Source organism: Haliotis rufescens, unplaced genomic scaffold, assembly GCF_023055435.1.
Source record: "Haliotis rufescens isolate VD_foot unplaced genomic scaffold, xgHalRufe1.0.p SCAF_39, whole genome shotgun sequence".
Classification (NCBI taxonomy): Eukaryota; Metazoa; Mollusca; class Gastropoda; order Lepetellida; family Haliotidae; genus Haliotis; species Haliotis rufescens.
In genome coordinates this window covers 3588340-3613365 of record NW_025964101.1, presented here as the reverse complement: position 1 = coordinate 3613365, position 25026 = coordinate 3588340, and the positions used below count along the sequence as shown (strand labels likewise).

Sequence of the window (25026 nt, the reverse complement as noted above, 5' to 3'; positions counted from 1 at the left end):
TCAAATTTCAGTATCTTTTTAGCAAATTAACCAATCAAATTTCAGTAAAATATAACCATGTTAATATTTTCACATATTAATCAGTTGTATTTCAGTAACCATTACTCTAGGTGCAATAACATGAGTTATTACCTTTTTTATTTTGACATTTTCTGCAGCTGACTTGATGGTGTTCCATGTTTTCTGTAGTGAGAGTGTCTGGTCGTCCCCAGCCTGCGTGATCCGCTCTGGCTTCTTGATTCCAAAATGATGTTTCTTACAGAGCTGTAACAATGACCTTTATAGTAATAGCTGTCACACATATTTATTTTCGAGTGCCTAATATTCGAGTGACATCTTGAATTGTTAAGTCATTAACGTTTCGATACCGTAAATCAATTTCATATACAGTCAACACTCGCTTATCCAGACAATTGAAGTTTCTTAAATGAGTTTCTGGATAGCTGAATCCCTTAACTGACCAGAGTTACCTCCCCACCAACATTCTCCCAAGGCATAAAAAAACTATTAAATAATGCATAATATCTTTATTCAATACACTGAATATCCTAATCAATGAATGAGCAGGGACAACCGATTGCACCAATTGCATGTAGACTTCTTGTCAATTATTTTTGTCTCTCTTGTTTCTTTGCTCGGTGCATGTTGACATTCTCCCTGGAAATCCATGGAGCAAGAGTGAGTGAGTGAGTTTGGTTTTACGCCGTTTTTAGCAATATTCCAGCAATATCATGGCGGGGGACACCAGAAATGGGCTTCACACATTGTACCCATGTCGGGATTCGAACCCGGGTCTTTGGCGTGACGAGCGAACGCTTTAACCACTAGGCTACCCAACCGCCCCCCATGGAGCAAGAACAAAGTTGATCTAGCCTACAGCATTTAGGTGAAACATGACTCTCGTCCACTCAAAGAAGCAAAGAAACAAAACATTTAGAAAACCCCAATAGTCTGCATTCATACACAAGAAACAAAACATGGCCACCTTGGAAATTTTGTTCATTTAATCAACATGCTCAAGTGAAAAGAATGTCACCACTTAACACAACTGCTGAGTTTGTGATAAATTTAATCTAATTGCAAATATATCAATTTAATGACTCATAATTTAGTGAATGTGGATTTCCAGGGCACATCTTACTTCCAGGTCAAGGTCAGTGGGGTCGGTGTTGGACAGAGACAAGACAGCGATCTTGTTGATCTTGTAGATGCTGTGCTCCTTGGCCAGAGTTCCCACCAGGGTGCGCTGTCGGATCAACAACAGCTTCCACTCCGACTCTGCAACAACAGCAGCAATGTTATTACATGCCGGCCATACAGATAGAGTGTTGAAACATCCAAGCAGCTATCACTAGTCCTGATTTCAACACAATATATATACATCACTATACATGCATGTGCAATATACTATCAAAGCAGGTGGTCCTACAATGGAAACAACACAAGCATATATAAGCCAATGTCAACTTTACATTGTATTCAGTGGAGGAGGACTAATTAAGTCATAATTAGATATTGGAAGTACCTGTTGCGTTTGTAATGAAAGGCAACAAACATCGTGAAAATTGAGCCACAGTTTTTTAACACTGTTTTAATTTGATAACACAATGTCATGAGAACTTTAAAGTTAATTGTAATCATATTCATTTTAACAGAGCTAATGCCAGTCATGGGGACAGACAGCATCTGAATTCCTGGTCAAAGTTACATTTTACTAACTGTTCAAAGACCAGTAAACAGAAACACTGAATATGGTGAGTCTGATGCTGACAAACTGGGGCAACAATCGCGACTTCATGACTTGTGCAGATACTTCATGGGTGTCAGATATCATGAATGTGGTTGAGGATTACAGATTAGGCCACACACATTATATTCTTTCATTTTCAGATTCAACCATCGTTAAAGTTTTCTTTCCAGACTCGTCTGACTGGAGCCAAATTCACAATCAGAAAATAAAATTATAATTATAAAAAATTCTGATGTCTGACGTGACTGTGTGAAACTTACATCAGTGTCATTATTTCATTTGGAAATTGGGCTCAAAGTTTTCCACATGAGAGGTGCGAGTGCTGCCTCTTTGCATGACAAGAACCAAGAACACAGGTCCCCCTGAAACATCTCTCGCCACTGACACGTGATGGACTGTGTTGTATCAAGCACACAACTCTCGCCACTGACACGTGATGTACTGTGTTGTATCAAGCACACACCTCTCGCCACTGACACGTGATGTACAGTGTTGTATCAAGCACACACGTTAGGGGAAAGTGTGTAGTGACCGCCCACACCTCTCGCCACTGACACGTGATGTACTGTGTTGTATGAAGCACACACGTTAGGGGAAAGTGTGAAATGACCGCCCACACCTCTCGCCATGGACACGTGATGTACTGTGTTGTATCAAGCACACACGTTAGGGGAAAGTGTGAAGTGACCGCCCACACCTCACGCCACGGACACGTGATGTACTGTGTTGTATCAAGCACACACCTCTCGCCACTGACACGTGATGTACTGTGTTGTATCAAGCACACACGTTAGGGGAAAGTGTGTAGTGACCGCCCACACCTCTCGCCACAGACACGTGATGTACTGTGTTGTATGAAGAACACACCTCTCGCCACTGATACGTGATGTACTGTGTTGTATGAAGCACACACGTTAGGGGAAAGTGTGGAGTGACCGCCCACACCTCTCGCCACGGACACGTGATGTACTGTGTTGTATGAAGCACACACGTTAGGGGAAAGTGTGGAGTGACCGCCCACAACTCTCGCCACTGACACGTGATGTACTGTGTTGTATCAAGCACACACGTTAGGGGAAAGTGTGTAGTGACCGCCCACACCTCTCGCCACTGACACGTGATGTACTGTGTTGTATGAAGCACACACGTTAGGGGAAAGTGTGAAATGACCGCCCACACCTCTCGCCATGGACATGTGATGTACTGTGTTGTATCAAGCACACACGTTAGGGGAAAGTGTGAAGTGACCGCCCACACCTCTCGCCACGGACACGTGACGTACTGTGTTGTATCAAGCACACACCTCTCGCCACTGATACGTGATGTACTGTGTTGTATCAAGCACACACGTTAGGGGAAAGTGTGTAGTGACCGCCCACACCTCTCGCCACAGACACGTGATGTACTGTGTTGTATGAAGAACACACCTCTCGCCACTGATACGTGATGTACTGTGTTGTATGAAGCACACACGTTAGGGGAAAGTGTGGAGTGACCGCCCACACCTCTCGCCACGGACACGTGATGGACTGTGTTGTATGAAGCACACACGTTAGGGGAAAGTGTGGAGTGACCGCCCACAACTCTCGCCACTGACACGTGATGTACTGTGTTGTATGAAGCACACACGTTACGGGAAAGTGTGTAGTGACCGCCCACACCTCTCGCCACTGACACGTGATGTACTGTGTTGTATGAAGCACACACGTTAGGGGAAAGTGTGAAATGACCGCCCACACCTCTCGCCATGGACACGTGATGTACTGTGTTGTATCAAGCACACACGTTAGGGGAAAGTGTGAAGTGACCGCCCACACCTCTCGCCACGGACACGTGATGTACTGTGTTGTATCAAGCACACACCTCTCGCCACTGACACGTGATGTACTGTGTTGTATCAAGCACACACGTTAGGGGAAAGTGTGTAGTGACCGCCCACACCTCTCGCCACAGACACGTGATGTACTGTGTTGTATGAAGAACACACCTCTCGCCACTGATACGTGATGTACTGTGTTGTATGAAGCACACACGTTAGGGGAAAGTGTGGAGTGACCGCCCACACCTCTCGCCACGGACACGTGATGTACTGTGTTGTATGAAGCACACACGTTAGGGGAAAGTGTGGAGTGACCGCCAACAACTCTCGTCACTGACACGTGATGTACTGTGTTGTATCAAGCACACACGTTAGGGGAAAGTGTGTAGTGACCGCCCACACCTCTCGCCACTGACACGTGATGTACTGTGTTGTATGAAGCACACACCTCTCGCCACTGACACGTGATGTACTGTGTTGTATCAAGCACACACGTTAGGGGAAAGTGTGTAGTGACCGCCCACACCTCTCGCCACTGACACGTGATGTACTGTGTTGTATCAAGCACACACGTTAGGGGAAAGTGTGAAGTGACCGCCCACACCTCTCGCCACGGACAAGTGATGTACTGTGTTGTATCAAGCACACACCTCTCGCCACTGACACGTGATGTACTGTGTTGTATCAAGCACACACGTTAGGGGAAAGTGTGTAGTGACCGCCCACACCTCTCGCCACAGACACGTGATGTACTGTGTTGTATGAAGCACACGCCTCTCGCCACTGACACGTGATGTACTGTGTTGTATCAAGCACACACGTTAGGGGAAAGTGTGTAGTGACCGCCCACACCTCTCGCCACAGACACGTGATGTACTGTGTTGTATGAAGCACACACCTCTCGCCACTGACACGTGATGTACTGTGTTGTATCAAGCACACACGTTAGGGGAAAGTGTGTAGTGACCGCCCACACCTCTCGCCACTGACACGTGATGTACTGTGTTGTATCAAGCACACACGTTAGGGGAAAGTGTGAAGTGACCGCCCACACCTCTCGCCACGGACACGTGATGTACTGTGTTGTATCAAGCACACACCTCTCGCCACTGACACGTGATGTACTGTGTTGTATGAAGCACACACGTTAGGGGAAAGTGTGAAATGACCGCCCACACCTCTCGCCATGGACACGTGATGTACTGTGTTGTATCAAGCACACACGTTAGGGGAAAGTGTGAAGTGACCGCCCACACCTCTCGCCACGGACACGTGATGTACTGTGTTGTATCAAGCACACACCTCTCGCCACTGATACGTGATGTACTGTGTTGTATCAAGCACACACGTTAGGGGAAAGTGTGTAGTGACCGCCCACACCTCTCGCCACAGACACGTGATGTACTGTGTTGTATGAAGAACACACCTCTCGCCACTGATACGTGATGTACTGTGTTGTATGAAGCACACACGTTAGGGGAAAGTGTGGAGTGACCGCCCACACCTCTCGCCACGGACACGTGATGTACTGTGTTGTATGAAGCACACACGTTAGGGGAAAGTGTGGAGTGACCGCCCGCAACTCTCGCCACTGACACGTGATGTACTGTGTTGTATGAAGCACACACGTTACGGGAAAGTGTGTAGTGACCGCCCACACCTCTCGCCACTGACACGTGATGTACTGTGTTGTATCAAGCACACACGTTAGGGGAAAGTGTGAAGTGACCGCCCACACCTCTCGCCACGGACACGTGATGTACTGTGTTGTATCAAGCACACACCTCTCGCAACTGACACGTGATGTACTGTGTTGTATCAAGCACACACGTTAGGGGAAAGTGTGTAGTGACCGCCCACACCTCTCGCCACGGACACGTGATGTACTGTGTTGTATGAAGCACACACGTTAGGGGAAAGTGTGGAGTGACCGCCAACAACTCTTGCCACGGACACGTGATGTACTGTGTTGTATGAAGCACACACGTTAGGGGAAAGTGTGTAGTGACCGCCCACACCTCTTGCCACGGACACGTGATGTACTGTGTTGTATGAAGCACACACGTTAGGGGAAAGTGTGTAGTGACCGCCCACACCTCTCGCCACAGACACGTGATGTACTGTGTTGTATGAAGAACACACCTCTCGCCACTGATACGTGATGTACTGTGTTGTATGAAGCACACACGTTAGGGGAAAGTGTGTAGTGACCGCCCACACCTCTCGCCACAGACACGTGATGTACTGTGTTGTATGAAGAACACACCTCTCGCCACTGATACGTGATGTACTGTGTTGTATGAAGCACACACGTTAGGGGAAAGTGTGGAGTGACCGCCCACACCTCTCGCCACGGACACGTGATGAACTGTGTTGTATGAAGCACACACGTTAGGGGAAAGTGTGGAGTGACCGCCAACAACTCTCGTCACTGACACGTGATGTACTGTGTTGTATCAAGCACACACGTTAGGGGAAAGTGTGTAGTGACCGCCCACACCTCTCGCCACTGACACGTGATGTACTGTGTTGTATGAGGCACACACCTCTCGCCACTGACACGTGATGTACTGTGTTGTATCAAGCACACACGTTAGGGGAAAGTGTGTAGTGACCGCCCACACCTCTCGCCACTGACACGTGATGTACTGTGTTGTATCAAGCACACACGTAAGGGGAAAGTGTGAAGTGACCGCCCACACCTCTCGCCACGGACACGTGATGTACTGTGTTGTATCAAGCACACACCTCTCGCCACTGACACGTGATGTACTGTGTTGTATCAAGCACACACGTTAGGGGAAAGTGTGTAGTGACCGCCCACACCTCTCGCCACAGACACGTGATGTACTGTGTTGTATGAAGCACACGCCTCTCGCCACTGACACGTGATGTACTGTGTTGTATCAAGCACACATGTTAGGGGAAAGTGTGTAGTGACCGCCCACACCTCTCGCGACAGACACGTGATGTACTGTGTTGTATGAAGCACACACCTCTCGCCACTGACACGTGATGTACTGTGTTGTATCAAGCACACACGTTAGGGGAAAGTGTGTAGTGACCGCCCACACCTCTCGCCACTGACACGTGATGTACTGTGTTGTATCAAGCACACACGTTAGGGGAAAGTGTGAAGTGACCGCCCACACCTCTCGCCACGGACACGTGATGTACTGTGTTGTATCAAGCACACACCTCTCGCCACTGACACGTGATGTACTTAGTTGTATCAAGCAGACACGTTAGGGGAAAGTGTGTAGTGACCGCCCACACCTCTTGCCACGGACACGTGATGTACTGTGTTGTATGAAGCACACACGTTAGGGGAAAGTGTGTAGTGACCGCCCACACCTCTTGCCACGGACACGTGATGTACTGTGTTGTATGAAGCACACACGTTAGGGGAAAGTGTGTAGTGACCGCCCACACCTCTTGCCACGGACACGTGATGTACTGTGTTGTATGAAGCACACACGTTAGGGGAAAGTGTGTAGTGACCGCCCACACCTCTTGCCACGGACACGTGAGGTACTGTGTTGTATGAAGCACACACGTTAGGGGAAAGTGTGGAGTGACCGCCCACACCTCTCGCCACGGACACGTGATGTATTGTGTTGTATGAAGCACACACGTTAGGGGAAAGTGTGGAGTGACTGCCCACACCTCTCGCCACTGACACGTGATGTACTGTGTTGTATCAAGCACACACGTTAGGGGAAAGTGTGTAGTGACCGCCCACACCTCTCGCCACAGACACGTGATGTGCTGTGTTGTATGAAGCACACACGTTAGGGGAAAGTGTGTAGTGACCGCCCACACCTCTCGCCACGGACACGTGATGTACCGTGTTGTATGAAGCACACACCTCTCGCCACGGACACGTGATGTACTGTGTTGTATGAAGCACACACGTTAGGGGAAAGTGTGTAGTGACTGCCCACACCTCTCGCCACGGACACGTGATGTACTGTGTTGTATGAAGCACACACGTTAGGGGAAAGTGTGGAGTGACTGCCCACACCTCTCGCCACGGACACGTGATGTACTGTGTTGTATGAAGCACACACGTTAGGGGAAAGTGTGTAGTGACCACCCACACCTCTCGCCACGGACACGTGATGTACTGTTTTGTATGAAGCACACACGTTAGGGGAAAGTGTGTAGTGACCGCCCACACCTCTTGCCACGGACACGTGATGTACTGTGTTGTATGAAGCACACACGTTAGGGGAAAGTGTGTAGTGACCGCCCACACCTCTTGCCACGGACACGTGATGTACTGTGTTGTATGAAGCACACACGTTAGGGGAAAGTGTGTAGTGACCGCCCACACCTCTTGCCACGGACACGTGATGTACTGTGTTGTATGAAGCACACACGTTAGGGGAAAGTGTGTAGTGACCGCCCACACCTCTTGCCACGGACACGTGAGGTACTGTGTTGTATGAAGCACACACGTTAGGGGAAAGTGTGGAGTGACCGCCCACACCTCTCGCCACGGACACGTGATGTATTGTGTTGTATGAAGCACACACGTTTAGGGAAAGTGTGGAGTGACCGCCCACACCTCTCGCCACTGACACGTGATGTACTGTGTTGTATCAAGCACACACGTTAGGGGAAAGTGTGTAGTGACCGCCCACACCTCTCGCCACGGACACGTGATGTGCTGTGTTGTATGAAGCACACACGTTAGGGGAAAGTGTGTAGTGACCGCCCACACCTCTCGCCACGGACACGTGATGTACCGTGTTGTATGAAGCACACACCTCTCGCCACTGACAAGTGATGTACTGCATTGTATGAAGCACACACGTTAGGGGAAAGTGTGTAGTGACCGCCCACACCTCTCGCCACTGACACGTGAGGTACTGTGTTGTATGAAGCACACACGTGAGGGGAAATTGTGTAGTGACCGCCCACACCTCTCGCCACGGACACGTGATGTACTGTGTTGTATGAAGCACACACGTTAGGGGAAAGTGTGTAGTGACTGCCCACACCTCTCGCCACGGACACGTGATGTACTGTGTTGTATGAAGCACACACGTTAGGGGAAAGTGTGTAGTGACCGCCCACACCTCTCGCCACGGACACGTGATGTACTGTGTTGTATGAAGCACACACGTTAGGGGAAAGTGTGTAGTGACTGCCCACACCTCTCGCCACGGACACGTGATGTACTGTGTTGTATGAAGCACACACGTTAGGGGAAAGTGTGGAGTGACTGCCCACACCTCTCGCCACGGACACGTGATGTACTGTGTTGTATGAAGCACACACGTTAGGGGAAAGTGTGTAGTGACCACCCACACCTCTCGCCACGGACACGTGATGTACTGTTTTGTATGAAGCACACACGTTAGGGGAAAGTGTGTAGTGACCGCCCACACCTCTTGCCACGGACACGTGATGTACTGTGTTGTATGAAGCACACACGTTAGGGGAAAGTGTGTAGTGACCGCCCACACCTCTTGCCACGGACACGTGATGTACTGTGTTGTATGAAGCACACACGTTAGGGGAAAGTGTGTAGTGACCGCCCACACCTCTCGCCACTGACACGTGATGTACTGTGTTGTATCAAGCACACACGTTAGGGGAAAGTGTGTAGTGACCGCCCACACCTCTCGCCACAGACACGTGATGTGCTGTGTTGTATGAAGCACACACGTTAGGGGAAAGTGTGTAGTGACCGCCCACACCTCTCGCCACGGACACGTGATGTACCGTGTTGTATGAAGCACACACCTCTCGCCACTGACAAGTGATGTACTGCATTGTATGAAGCACACACGTTAGGGGAAAGTGTGTAGTGACCGCCCACACCTCTCGCCACTGACACGTGAGGTACTGTGTTGTATGAAGCACACACGTTAGGGGAAATTGTGTAGTGACCGCCCACACCTCTGGCCACGGACACGTGATGTACTGTGTTGTATGAAGCACACACGTTAGGGGAAAGTGTGTAGTGACTGCCCACACCTCTCGCCACGGACACGTGATGTACTGTGTTGTATCAAGCACACACGTTAGGGGAAAGTGTGTAGTGACCGCCCACACCTCTCGCCACGGACACGTGATGTACTGTGTTGTATGAAGCACACACGTTAGGGGAAAGTGTGTAGTGACTGCCCACACCTCTCGCCACGGACACGTGATGTACTGTGTTGTATGAAGCACACACGTTAGGGGAAAGTGTGGAGTGACTGCCCACACCTCTCGCCACGGACACGTGATGTACTGTGTTGTATGAAGCACACACGTTAGGGGAAAGTGTGGAGTGACTGCCCACACCTCTCGCCACTGACACGTGATGTACTGTGTTGTATGAAGCACACACGTTAGGGGAAAGTGTGTAGTGACCACCCACACCTCTCGCCACGGACACGTGATGTACTGTTTTGTATGAAGCACACACGTTAGGGGAAAGTGTGTAGTGACCGCCCACACCTCTTGCCACGGACACGTGATGTACTGTGTTGTATGAAGCACACACGTTAGGGGAAAGTGTGTAGTGACCGCCCACACCTCTTGCCACGGACACGTGATGTACTGTGTTGTATGAAGCACACACGTTAGGGGAAAGTGTGTAGTGACCGCCCACACCTCTTGCCACGGACACGTGATGTACTGTGTTGTATGAAGCACACACGTTAGGGGAAAGTGTGTAGTGACCGCCCACACCTCTTGCCACGGACACGTGAGGTACTGTGTTGTATGAAGCACACACGTTAGGGGAAAGTGTGGAGTGACCGCCCACACCTCTCGCCACGGACACGTGATGTATTGTGTTGTATGAAGCACACACGTTTACGGAAAGTGTGGAGTGACCGCCCACACCTCTCGCCACTGACAAGTGATGTACTGCATTGTATGAAGCACACACGTTAGGGGAAAGTGTGTAGTGACCGCCCACACCTCTCGCCACTGACACGTGAGGTACTGTGTTGTATGAAGCACACACGTTAGGGGAAATTGTGTAGTGACCGCCCACACCTCTCGCCACGGACACGTGATGTACTGTGTTGTATGAAGCACACACGTTAGGGGAAAGTGTGTAGTGACTGCCCACACCTCTCGCCACGGACACGTGATGTACTGTGTTGTATGAAGCACACACGTTAGGGGAAAGTGTGTAGTGACCGCCCACACCTCTCGCCACGGACACGTGATGTACTGTGTTGTATGAAGCACACACGTTAGGGGAAAGTGTGTAGTGACTGCCCACACCTCTCGCCACGGACACGTGATGTACTGTGTTGTATGAAGCACACACATTAGGGGAAAGTGTGGAGTGACTGCCCACACCTCTCGCCACGGACACGTGATGTACTGTGTTGTATGAAGCACACACGTTAGGGGAAAGTGTGTAGTGACCACCCACACCTCTCGCCACGGACACGTGATGTACTGTTTTGTATGAAGCACACACGTTAGGGGAAAGTGTGTAGTGACCGCCCACACCTCTTGCCACGGACACGTGATGTACTGTGTTGTATGAAGCACACACGTTAGGGGAAAGTGTGTAGTGACCGCCCACACCTCTTGCCACGGACACGTGATGTACTGTGTTGTATGAAGCACACACGTTAGGGGAAAGTGTGTAGTGACCGCCCACACCTCTTGCCACGGACACGTGATGTACTGTGTTGTATGAAGCACACACGTTAGGGGAAAGTGTGTAGTGACCGCCCACACCTCTTGCCACGGACACGTGATGTACTGTGTTGTATGAAGCACACACGTTAGGGGAAAGTGTGTAGTGACCGCCCACACCTCTTGCCACGGACACGTGATGTACTGTGTTGTATGAAGCACACACGTTAGGGGAAAGTGTGTAGTGACCGCCCACACCTCTCGCCACTGACAAGTGATGTACTGCATTGTATGAAGCACACACGTTAGGGGAAAGTGTGTAGTGACCGCCCACACCTCTTGCCACGGACACGTGATGTACTGTGTTGTATGAAGCACACACGTTAGGGGAAAGTGTGTAGTGACTGCCCACACCTCATTTTAATTTGCTTTTACAACGCTGCATGATACATCTTTTTGTGCTCTTATGTTTTGCTTCCAATTAGAATGAATCAATAAACTTTTTTAATGAGTTATTTCTATGAATGGAAAGATTGTACAGTCCAAGAGTTTTGAGACATCACTCACTCTCCCAAGATGGAATTGTGAAAGTGTTCAAATATCCTCAAATGCATTCCGTTTTCAAGATAATCCTGAAAGACAGTGGTGCATCAGAGCCATTGAGTACAGTATTTTCTTGAGTATAGAGCACACTTTTTTAAAAAAAAACACAGCTGTGTAGAAGGGGATGCGCATTATACACGCCATAATGAGTTTTGATGTTTTTTTCCCCCAACGGAAAGACATTACCGTGAGCATGTAACACCGGAAATACCATGTCAACAAATCCATACTGAAGTATGCAAATTATTCATGTAATTACACTGTCTGGCTATAAAAAGTGTTCTTTGTATATCTGGACTTACGTTTGTAACTTATTTCATTAATTTTATTCAAAATTCCTTTTAATATTGTTTTAATTAATTTCGGCGAAATCGTGTGTGAAGCGATCAGAAGATCTCACAACTCACCGTTATTAACAGCAACCACAGTCAGATTGCTGCTATTGACGCTTTGAAACAAACTTTAGTTCACAGAGAATGGATACATATATCATAAATGCCATACTTTGACTCATTAAAAGTCATATTTGTTGTAGTTTGACGATTCTATGTCAACACGTAGTTCTCGAGATCACTAACGCGGGAGCCTTGACGGTGACTGGTCAAACTGGTTCCATGTAAAAAATAATAACCAGCAATAGTGATCAGCTGCTACACTTAGGGTTATTATCATTTTAAATATATTTAGGAAAAGCTGCAACTAAATTAACAAGATATTGGAATATATTGTTCCTGATAAAAAAAAAGTTTCAAATGCAATTTTTGCCGATCCTTGCATTAAAATCCTGTAAAGTTATATCATTGAGTGTGTCTTGACCGAATCACCAGTAGATTCCAAGAAAACGTGTGAACAGCTGATTGGTGTTTCCGGCTTAGTTTACGAGAAATACACAAGGTAATTTTAATCCCTGGATGTAAAAGAATGCCTAGCAGAACAAAAGTACAATTTAAACGGTAAATCAACATGTCTTGTGATTTTTTATTTCAAATTTCAAATTTGTACTGACCAAGTTACTCATCACCTGTTCATTTACCGGAATTCGCTGAAGGGGTTCGGTGTAATTTTTTTCTGCGCATAATATTCGATATTTTTTTTCCAAAATACTGAATCCGCTAGAGGGGGGTGCGCATTATACTTGGGTGTGCACTATACTCAAGAAAATATGTTATGCCGACTCCATTGTATTTCTGACAACTTGTTTTCATAACTTCGATGAGAAGCAACTCATTTTCAGAGTAAAAGATATGATGACTGAAGCTGTTATTTATTCACTTGAACTGTCAGGAATTAAGATTTGTATCTAACTTTAAATTATATCCAACTGTTTTTTGGTTATGTTGTGAGTGAGTGAGTGAGTGAGTGAGTGAGTGAGTGAGTGAGTGAGTGAGTGAGTGAGTGAGTGAGTGAGTGAGTGAGTGAGTGAGTGAGTGAGTGAGTGGAACAGTATTCCAGTTATATCCAGGTCCCAGACGTTTACCCACAAACACAGGAATGGTGCTGACAAGAATAGAAACATAATCGGAGCAAACCGTGTTTCTAGCCCACCAGGTTTCCGGTGTGCCCAAGCAACGGAACAGCAAAGCAAATTGCAGTGCCTTAGATGACCTGGCCACCCATGCCTCAAATTTCATAATGGAAACAGGTTCCAGCCTAAGGTGAACCCAGTTTCTTGTAGTCAAGTTCCCCCCTCCTCATCTGCATGGAGCAGGTACAGCTGTAGGTGATGCAACATTGATGGCCTCAACTGCAGCTTCTTCACCTCCATCTGCCATGTGGGAGTATATTGATGTTCACTGCAGTAGCCGGAGATCAACCAGCCACTCCATCACACCATGGAGCAGAGATGAATAAGTTAGCACTCCTGATGTACACACATTCCTCACAGATTAATCCAGTAATCATTCACTTCAAACATGGCCACACATGGTAAACACATCTTATGGATTTCCAGACCGGGCCATCCACTCACTCACTTCCTGTCACACCAACAATGTGTTGTCCAGCTGTTAGGGCGTTTGCTTGTTCGAGTAGCAAGTTTGATTCTGCACATATTCTTGGTGATTTTGCCTAGATTTTATTGTAACTGCTACAAGAGCCATAAGGTGAGATAAAGGTGAGGTGATGTGAAATGGGGTTTAACGTCGCGTCCAAGATTATTGCACTTATATAGCGACGTGCATGTACGTGTGTGTGTTTGTGTGGCTGCTTGTACTAGTCCAGACTGATGCCGATTTATAGTGCTAGCTCACTGAGATACCATGCCACAGTTTAACATGAATACCCAACTCAGACACAGTTTACTGACTCCAAGCTGACCAGTCCTTGTTTTAGCCCCTTAATGCTGAGCGCCAGACAGGGTAACAACAAGTACCATCTTTTAATGTCTTTTGGTGTGATGCGGTCGGGGATCGAACCCCGGACCTTCCACTCTCCGGGCGGACGCTCTACCACTAGACCACGGAGGCGGTCTACAAGAGCCATAAAACTCTGACAATTAAATCACTCTGAATCTGAATCCCATGCTGGCCTGGAGCAACATGTCTTAATTCTAACTACAAACAAGAGAAGGCTGTAGCTCACTTGAATTGTCTTGGCAATACTGGCACCATTTCATTACAACCATCATGTCACAGGGTTAACAAGAATATGCAAAACTAGGTTCCAAATGTTTTGATACGACAAAGTAGCACGGATATTTTATAATGATCATTGATGTTAGCAGAGTAATAGGTCAAAATGACATTTTCAGTATATAGCAGCCATGTTTCAAATTGAAATCTCAATGCCACTATTTACAAGTCAATTTGAGACACGTTACACTTTGACCTCTACTGACCTTGACCTAATTTTTAAACCTGTCCTCCAACATGTACAATAACCCCCAGATTTACTGAAAATGATGAAGTTCAGGCAAGACGACTATTAGGTGTTTGGTACAGACTGTTCCATCTGAACACAAAAAAGAAATTCCACTTTTCCCTGCATCTAAAAAAACATGGTGTAAAACCATGCCTTCATAAAGAGCTAACCAGATTACCATGACAACTGGATGACAACACACCTGAGACCAACAAGTAGACCAACGCTTACACATACACATCTGTGCCTTGTGCGTAATGTGCCAAGTGGACGCTGCACATGCCAAGTTAATGATGTTATCAGCGTGTGACCTGCCCCTAAACACCTGTGGGACACACATTGGTGTTTCACATGCTCACACTGGCTGAACATGAAGTGGGCAGCTCTAAATCACCATCCGTTGGGAATACAAGCAATGAAGCTACTGCCTTCACACGGAATTAGACAGCAAACTTACACATTCACTACAAAGCTTAACTACATGTATGTTGTAAGTGCTGTAAGACTGGTGGAAGCCCACAGAACAAACTAAATAATGAATCCAACTCAAGTCTAGATTACCTCAGCTCTGAAATTAAGCATTGTTCTGGGCTCCATTTGGATTTTATTTTTTATTTTGTATATAAATGGTTTTAAATAAGATTAATATTTCTGGGACTAAATGTTAGTCTAGTGGAAGTGAGCAAAAAAGTGTGTGTGAGTTTGGAGTGATACATCTAGGAACTTTATTTCAGTCACATGACAGCGTGTCAACTCGTCGGAGGAAAGTGAGTGAGTATGGTTTTACGCCGCTTTTAGCAATAATCCAGCAATATCACGGCGGAAAATGAGCTTCACACATTTTACCCATGTGGGGAATCGAACCCGGGTCTTCGGCGTGACGAGCCAACGCTTTAACCACTAGGCTACCCCACCGCCCTCGTCAGAGGAACGTCCATAGTGACGCTGGTTTTAGACGTTCACAACTTTCTCAAAGCTGCGTGGTCAGGATGAAGGACTTAGTGATTTCTATTATATCTTTCTGTTTCCAGACTCGATTATTTACAGCTGCCGTCATACAGCTGGAATATTGCTGAGGGCTATTCAACAACAAACAAACAAATAAAATCTTTCTGTTTCAAATACATAGCAGAAACCCTGGTTCTGATGTGCAAGTGATGACCTCTCTTGGACACACCCCTCATAGTCAAGTCATGAACTTAACAATCACATGGTTGACAGCGTGTGCCCTTACCGACACCACTGAGATATGAGGACACCCAATCAGCCAGGGCGTACATTGCAACCACCTATCCTAGGTGTAATTAGTTTGTACAAACATTGAATACTTGGTGGCCATCCACCCTGGAATTCAAATGGACTGACACTGAATAATTTAATTTTACCTCCTCATAGCTACACTGCAACAACTATAGAAGTACCTGCAGGTACTTGCAGTACCAAGCAGTTTGCTCATTGACATTTCTAGAGTGAGTGAGCATGGGTTTACACCAATTTTACATAGTCGTATTCAGGGTGGGGTTTAAGTGGGGACGGGATGTGGAGTATCCAGACATCCCTCACCCCATTTGAAAACCAAAAGTAGTATGTTGTACAGGGGTAGAAACTAACATTTTTAGTCCACTAGTCCTTATAATTATAACAGAGAGCAAAACCCTTAAAAATCGCAAATTTCTACTGGTCCTTATGATACCTTAATTATTGGTCAGTTTGGCAAGGACTATAGGACTAGTGCCAATTTCTAACCCTGTTGTAGACAATCTCCCTTTTAAAAATGCTGGCTCCGCCCTTGTTTTAACATCACCATGATCTTCTGGTGTACTACTGGTATCCTAAGAAGGTCATCACTTGACACACATCAGTATTGGAATCTTACAACTACAGACTGTTTCACAACCATTATGCTTCATCCCAGGAAGGTGTAAATGATAGAGTTTATGATAAAATTTATAGCTGGTGCAGCACAAAATCACTACCATTTACAATCTGACAATCAAAATATTGATCCACACATCGGTTGATGCTTGTGGGTGTACACAAGTTGATGGAATCAGAGGAAACCAGTGTCAAACCGTGGACCAGCAACACCAAACTCAATGTTTGTCATTCATTAAAGTAAGTTAACTTGGAAGCAAAATTATTATATTTTTGACCTGTATTTAATTAAACAGTTTAGGCTTCACAATTTGTTAACCAACTACAAAAATGTTGAAGAATCATTTGATACATTTTGTCCCATCAGGCCATACAATGCACGTACAATAGACAGATATTTGACTGCATTCATACCACAGGCTATTTATAGGGCTGAAAGGGCATGTAAAGAACATTGAACACAACTGCACTGAAGGCTATACTCTGTTCACCCTCAGTCTGAGACACAAGTAGGTCTAGTACTGTACAGTAGCAAACACTGCCTGCATCACAAGGGTGATCTCAAGGACATAATCAAGACTTACACAATTAGTGCCCTTGGAGAATAAAACCAGACAGTGTGCAAGGCCAAATAGCACCAGGACCAGATGATGACTGAGCTGCCTAACTTTGATGAGAATAAAACCAGACTGTGTGCGAGGCCAACCAGCACCATGACTAACAAGTTCCCTACACCTTGACCTGATGACTAACGTGATCAAGCACCTTGACCAGATGACTAACAAGTTCCCAACACTTTGACCAGATGACTAACGAGCTCCCAACACCTTGACCAGATTACTAACGTGATCAAGCATCTTGACCAGATGACTGACGTGATCAAGCATCTTGACCAGATGACTAACGAGGTCCAACACCTTGACCAGATGACTAACAAGTTCCCAACACCTTGACCAGATGACTAACAAGTTCCCAACACCTTAACCAGATGACTAACGTGATCAAGCACCTTGACCAGATGACTAACGAGGTCTAACACCTTGACCAGATGACTAACAAGTTCCCAACACCTTGACCAGATGACTAACAAGTTCCCAACACCTTGACCAGATGACTAACAAGTTCCCAACACCTTAACCAGATGACTAACGTGATCAAGCACCTTGACCAGATGACTAACGAGGTCTAACACCTTGACCAGATGACTAACAAGTTCCCAACACCTTGACCAGATGACTAACAAGTTCCCAACACCTTGACCAGATGACTAACAAGTTCCCAACACCTTGACCAGATGACTAACAAGTTCCCAACACCTTGACCAGATGACTAACAAGTTCCCAACACCTTGACCAGATGACTAACAAGTTCCCAACACCTTAACCAGATGACTAACATGATCAAGCACCTTGACCAGATGACTAACGTGATCAAGCACCTTGACCAGATGACTAACGAGGTCCAACACCTTGACCAGGTGACTAACAAGTTCTTAACACCTTGACCAGATGACTAACGAGGTCCAACACCCTGACCAGATGACTAACGAGCTCCCAACACCTTGACCAGATTACTAACGTGATCAAGCATCTTGACCAGATGACTGACGTGATCAAGCATCTTGACCAGATGACTAACAAGTTCCCAACACTTTGACCAGATGACCCACGAGCTCCCAACACCTTGACCAGATTACTAACGTGTACAAGCATCTTGACCAGATGACTAACGAGGTCCAACACCTTGACGAGTTCACATGGATGAGACCAGCCTGGCACTGGCACACTACAGTTACTTCAACATCACAAGTTGTAATGTTGGAATCCCCTTGTGCAAGTGGGCTCATGGTCTCTCATTGTGGTGAACACACACACTGATGATGGAGACCAGCATACTAATGTCAGGGTTATCCACGCACCCAGCAAGTGTTCCAGACAGCCTAATGAGGCCACACAGGCAGACAGACTTCCCCCTGCATACACTGTAGGCAGATTCTTACCATAAGACTATGGAACGAGTTAGTTCGATTTGTAATGAAGACACTGCCTTGATGAATCTATGGAAAACTTGTCGGACAGCATGATCGATCATGAACACATGATTGAGTCATCATAAATCTAATTTCAACTAAATCTGTTCTCAGGGAACACTTTGGCCAGTTGGAAATATATTTCCAGATCATATTTCACACTAGCAGTCTCTGCCGAACTTTTGAATCTACCAGCCTGAACTTTGTTCTCTGAATGAAAGTAATAATATAGATTCTTGTAGCTAAGTTTACAAGATGAAACAGAATTTTACTAGACTTTGGAATTGTGGATGAAGTCACTTTTATTGTATAAAATTAATTCTCATAAAAACATGGTGCTAAGAATAACTGGGACCGTACCGATGGAGACTGATGTCAAGTGTCTTATTTCACGAGCAAGTACGCCAGCAGCATGGTAGAACAAACCTCCAGCTCACCTTGACCCTCGTGGTTAAATCATAAATTTGTCATATTGAAGACATGGTGACAATGTATGAACGCTTTTCCTGCCCTCCCCTCCAAGTTATGGCTGGAATATTGCTAACTACATCATAAAACCCTTCTCACGCATCCATGCTCTGAAAGATGTCTGTTTGTTTGTTTGTGCGTTGTTTAACGCTGCACTTAGCAATATTCCAGCTATATGACGGCAGTCTGTAAATAATCGAGTCTGGACCAGAAAATTCAGTGAGTGACATCATGAGCATCAATCCACGCAATTGGGATACCATGACATGCATCGACCAAGTCAGCGAGCCTGACCACCCGATCCTGTTAGTCGCCTCTTACTACAAGCATGGTTTGCTGAAGACCTATTCTAACCGGATCTTCACGGCCCTGAGAGCACTTGAACTGCAATGTAACTAAGGAAACTGATAAGGTAGACTTTCTGATAACCCCTGTCAATCTATGACCTCATCATACACCTGCTTGAATAAACAATGTCAGTGCATTCAAAGTGGACTCATTTCCCACAAAGGCGGTCGGCTAGCCTAGTGGTTAAAGCAGTCGCTCATCACGCCAAAGACCTGGGTTCGATTCCCGACATGGGTACAATGTGTGAAGCCCATTTCTGGTGTCCCCCGCTGTGACATTGCTGGAATATTGCTAAAAGCTGTGCATAACCATACACACTCACTCACTCACTCATTTCCCACAAAAAGATTCCAGAGAACAAACAAACATGTGCAATAGATATGGTACCTATGTTCTGCATAAATAAACACGCCTTCTTGAAATACTGAAATCTTTGTTCACTTTTAGCTGAACAGAAAGTTTCACATCTACTCTCATTGCAGATATATTGCATGGCAATTCAAGTCACTTTGTGTCATCTTACTAATTTAACTATTTGTTTTAACAATCTGCCTGTCCCATTTTAAACTCCCACCCCACAACCTCATTAATTTGTAACAGGAAATAATCGTAACAGTGTAGATAATGAAGGAAGCCTTGGGGTCCGGGAGGTCTTCTTCTATAGTATTTGAATCTAGGGATTTCAGCAATATTCCAGCAATATCACGGCCGGGGACACCCGAAATGAGCTTCTCACATTGTACCCATGTCGGGAATCGAACCAGGTCTTCAGTGTGACGAGCGAACGCTTTAACCACTAGGCTACCCGACCGCCCCTGTAGACAGTGAAGGGAGCTTTGGGGTCCTGGAGGTCCTTTCCCATGGTATTTGAATCTAGGGAACCCTAAATCTTTACCCTTTTACAGCAGGGCTAGGACAAGAACTCCTTGTGTGTTTCAGTATACTTTGAAGTATACTTTGAAGGGGGATCCTTGATGTATTGAGGAAGAGTTTATGAGGGTGTTTGACTACATGCATTATCTGTCATACATCATCACAGGAAGGTCGATGGTATGACATGACACATAGCGCATTTGCTGTAATAAGAAATTGACAGGTGCTTCTTCAATCCATGCACAAGTTCAATTGTCAGAAGTTGAGCAGTACAGAACAAATTTAGTTCAAACGTCCATGAAACTAAAACATATCCTATAATATTTACCAGGTAATTATATACTCACACAAAACTGCTGGTTTTTTTGTAAAAAATCTGTAAAATTATTACTGATATACAAAAGAAAATATAGACGGTCATGTAAATTTTCAGGTTAAGTATGGGACACCTGCAAAGATTACAGATAGCTCTGACTGCCTCCCTGGTCTAGTGATAGAGCGTGCGCCCGGAGAGCGGAAGCTCCGGGGTTCAATCCCCAGCCGGGTCATACCAAAAGACATACTTGTTGTTACACTGCCTGGTGCTCTGCATTAAAGGGCTAAAACAAGGACTGGATTAGTATACTGTGTCTGAGTGGGGTGTTCTCGTTCCACCTCACCTCACCAACAGATAGGTCTAGAAGTTGGTCTGGGATCTTATTGGAGGGGGGAGACATGTAGTTAGTAGTTGTCACACCATCAATCATCAAGCATGTGACCAGCCCATCCACCCCACCCCCCCCCACCCCCCTTGTCATATTGCCATCACAACCATCAAGGCCACTGAGACAAATTCTATTCCAAAAATGTAAAACAACAATCCTCCCTGTCTGTCCTGTCCATCATCCATATACTTGGCAAACAATATTCTGTACAAAATAGAAACAATTTGTAATCTTCAACCGCTATCCAAAACTCCCACATCGAATATTAGCGCAAGTGTTGAGGAGAGCCAATATCTCCCAGTTCCATCTCCTACATACCCTGAAGCAAGCACCACTATTGATGCAATGACTTAGGTGTTTTCCCTAACACATAACAGGCAATCAAGTCTTCAGCCATCCTCTGTTCTCACCCCGTGGCATCATCTGACAGTCAGACCAAGAAATACAATCAATGCCTTTCTAAGGAGAGTTACCTATCGTAATTCAATTCTAGCCAATTTGGCCATTTTCCCCGCTCTTACCAGCGGTGCTCACTGAGAGAGGGTGGGTAAACATGGGCAATATTGATCAGGATATTTCTGATATCAAACTACTTAGCTAGATAGCATCAATATTCGGCTATAAATATTGCGTGATGGTTGCCATTATCGGAAGAGGGTTAGGCAGGAAGGACACTTTGATTATTCTTATGTCATTTTTGCATAAGCAGATGCAACGTGGCTGACACTGAACAGGAAGTTTGTATAACTGATTAATACTTGTCAAAATATAATGGTTTTATCTTGTGGAATAATAAAGAATGATGAAGAATGCTTACGCTATTAGAGATGCTGAGGCTTCAATCGTGGCATAAACGTGAGCTAGAGTATTACTGTTACACCATAGCCCTCAAAAATGAAGTAAACAAACTTAGAATTATTCTGAATTCTAGAACTGACTGCTAAGCTTTGAGAAATGAAGTAACATATTAACATATTGGTAAAACAATTGCAACAAACATTTTGCATAAAGAAGATTTTTTCCACAAAGAGCCACAAGAGAAACACACTTAAATTTCATTTTGATATGTCTAACAAGTTACAGACAAATAAAGATTGCTTTATTAACATTTAACATTACGTGGCAATTTCTAAAAAAATACAACATTGACACTGCACACATGCCACACGAACAGTAAATTATGTTTAAACGAACACGCTTATTACGAACTGACCTATATAATGAACTTAATATTAGTCCCAGCCATTTGTTGTATGTATGCTGTATATATGCTTATAACCAACTATGGTTATTACAAACTAAACTTAGTGGTCCCTTTGTGTTCGTTATGATCATAGTTTACTCAGTAATTAGAATATTGTAAAATTTCCTCTATTAGACACCGGTTCTTCTATAAACGCCGGCCTTTAATTGACACCAGTTCATATGCTCTGTCCAAGAAATAGAAGCCAGGTCTCTGTTAGATGCCAGGTCCCAAGATGAAAGTTTCCTATTTTATACTGTGATGTGTTGGTGATTAATAAAGACCGATTCCTCACTTTCCTGCAAATGTATCCTTTGTGTGACTGAAGAATTTGGGATTCGATAAGCTTGTCAGCGTTAGCAATTGGAACTTGTCTTTTAGTCCTGCCCAACTCTTAAGGTATCATAAGGACTACTAGAAATTTGCCATTATTAAGTATTTGGCTATATGTTATCATAATAAGGACAAATGGACTAAAACAATTAGTTTTTATTGCTGGTGGTGAGTTGCCACTGTGCTAGCACTTAACAATGCCAGGTCGATGGTTTGTGTGATTTTATTACAAGCTCAGGCTTCTATTAGAGAAAATAGCACTTCATTGAGACTAAGGCAAAATGGTAGTCTAGCATATTTGATTCCTGTCCTTCAAACACCACACCACTGTCCAACACTTCCTGACGTAGTCCAACCCACAGTCTGTGATTACGCTAGTAACACAGAGACAATGTGACAGTGTAAGACACACAAGCAAGTACTTCGGCTTGGATGGGTAATTCAGGTACTATATCCCATGATATATTGTTTTATGACAAAAATGATGTCGAACTCCATGGTTACACTACAAGTCACGGATGTCTGCATTCCCTCTGACTTTTATAGGTTGGAATAAAGACAAAACTTGCATGACCAGATTGTTTTATATGTGAACATCTAAATACAGTTTTCCAGGGCTTGGTCAAATTATTCCCAATCAGACATTTTGTACCTATTGAGATCTACAGCGGTTACCAGGGAAGGGGTGTGGAATAGGGTGTCGGGGACTGGGGTAGTATATTTGGACCCGTCCCAGCCCTACCAAGTGCGACACCTAGACCTTTGGGAAATGGCATCTATCTGTGAAGCACACTCACTCTTTACTGTCGTCGTGGATGTCTCCCTGTCTTGGACAGCTAACTGTATGAGTGTCTGTGTGCAACAGCTACTTGTATTCAAGGGGCGTACCTTCAATGATGAGTGAGATAAGTTGGAGATATGATGAATGTTACTTCCTTTCCCCCGGCCCACTTCCCGGCTGTGTGGAGCTCGGCCTCCTTCCTAATCAACCATGTCTCAAGTCGATATTCCTGCATATGATATACCCATCAACATCTGATAGCAACATCTAATATCCTCATCAAAATCCTACATCCATCTTCTGAAATCCCTTTTAACATCTGATATCACTATCAATCTCTGATATCCCTTTTAACATCTGATATTACTTTTAACATTTAATATCACTTTTAACATATGATATCACTATCAATCTCTGATATCACTTTTAACATCTAATATCCCTTTTAATATCTGATATCACTTTTAACATCTCATATCCCTTTTAATATCTGATATCACTTTTAACATCTAATATCCCTTTTAACATCTGATATCACTTTTAACATCTAATATCACTTTTAACATCTGATATTACTTTAACATTTAATATCACTTTTAACATATGATATCACTTATAACATCTGATATCTCTTAACATCTGATATCCCTTTTAACATTTGATATTACTTTTAACGTCTGGTATCACTTTTAACATCTGAGAAGTATTGCCCCAACACTAATTAACACACCCACTACCAACTAAACAGACAAAGCATACAGTTCCTGACAATTTGACCATAATCACAATCAGGGTCCGATGACAAGAATTTGCACAGATAGGAGTTATCTCCCCTTGTCTCCCATCCAAGCCATTTGCATCAACTCAGAATTCACTAAATGCCAACTTTCACTTCAGACCTGCTCCTCCTTGAACACCGATAACTACAAGACTGTTGTAGGGCATTAATCTTGCCAATTACACTCCAAGCAAAAATCAATGCCTTAGTTACTTGCTCAGACATATTACATATATATATGTTCCTCAGTCATTCAGGGGAGATAATCTATAATCAGTGAAACTCATTAGCTGTGAATACAAATTAGGAATGTAACTGAACCCAAAATGTAGGTCACAGTGACCTGTACATGAGCAATGTCTTGACTGATGAAGCACCTTCAAATCAATCAGAAGACTCATTTCCCGTAACGGTTGTCAACATGCTTGTTCAATTATCTTTCTTTATGACGTCTCCTCTTCTCATATGCTTCTTTGAAAATAATTGCTTCATCTTTTACAGCATAGTATGCACTTTGAGTTCTTGTCATGTTATTTACATTAGAGTTTGTGATTGACCACGTCGTACACTGACAGTGTTAGAAATTAATGTGGGTGGTTGAGTAAGTGGATGAGTGGTTTCAGTGGTTAGGTGAGTAAGTGGTTGAGTGAATGGTTGAGTGGTTGAGTGAGTGACTGGTTGAGTGAGTGAGTGAATGAGTGAGTGAGTGAGTGAGTGAGTGAGTGAGTGAGTGAGTGAGTGAGTGAGTGAGTGAGTGAGTGAGTGAGTGGATGAGTGGTTATGTGAGTAAGTGGTTGAGTGAGTGAGTGAGTGGTTGAGTGAATGGTTGAGTGGTTGAGTGAGTGACTGGTTGAGTGACTGGTTGAGTGACTGGTTGAGTGAGTGAGTGAGTGAGTGAGTGAGTGGTTGAGTAAATGGTTGAGTGAGTGAGTGGTTAAGTGAGTGAGTGGTTGAGTAAATG

The 25026-nt window shown here is 44.9% G+C and overlaps 1 protein-coding gene across 2 annotated transcripts in view; it reads right to left on the bottom strand.

Annotated features, from left to right (window-relative positions):
* LOC124149181 (phosphatidylinositide phosphatase SAC2-like) overlaps window positions 1-25026 on the bottom strand; it is a 401391-nt gene that overhangs the window by 323499 nt on the left and 52866 nt on the right. For both annotated transcript variants that reach the window (XM_048381486.1, XM_048381487.1), the window contains exons 3-4: window positions 1142-1278; window positions 133-264 (exon numbers count right to left, since the gene is read on the bottom strand). In XM_048381486.1, the coding sequence (XP_048237443.1) occupies window positions 133-264; window positions 1142-1278 (269 nt within the window). The remainder of the gene's footprint in view (window positions 1-132; window positions 265-1141; window positions 1279-25026) is intronic.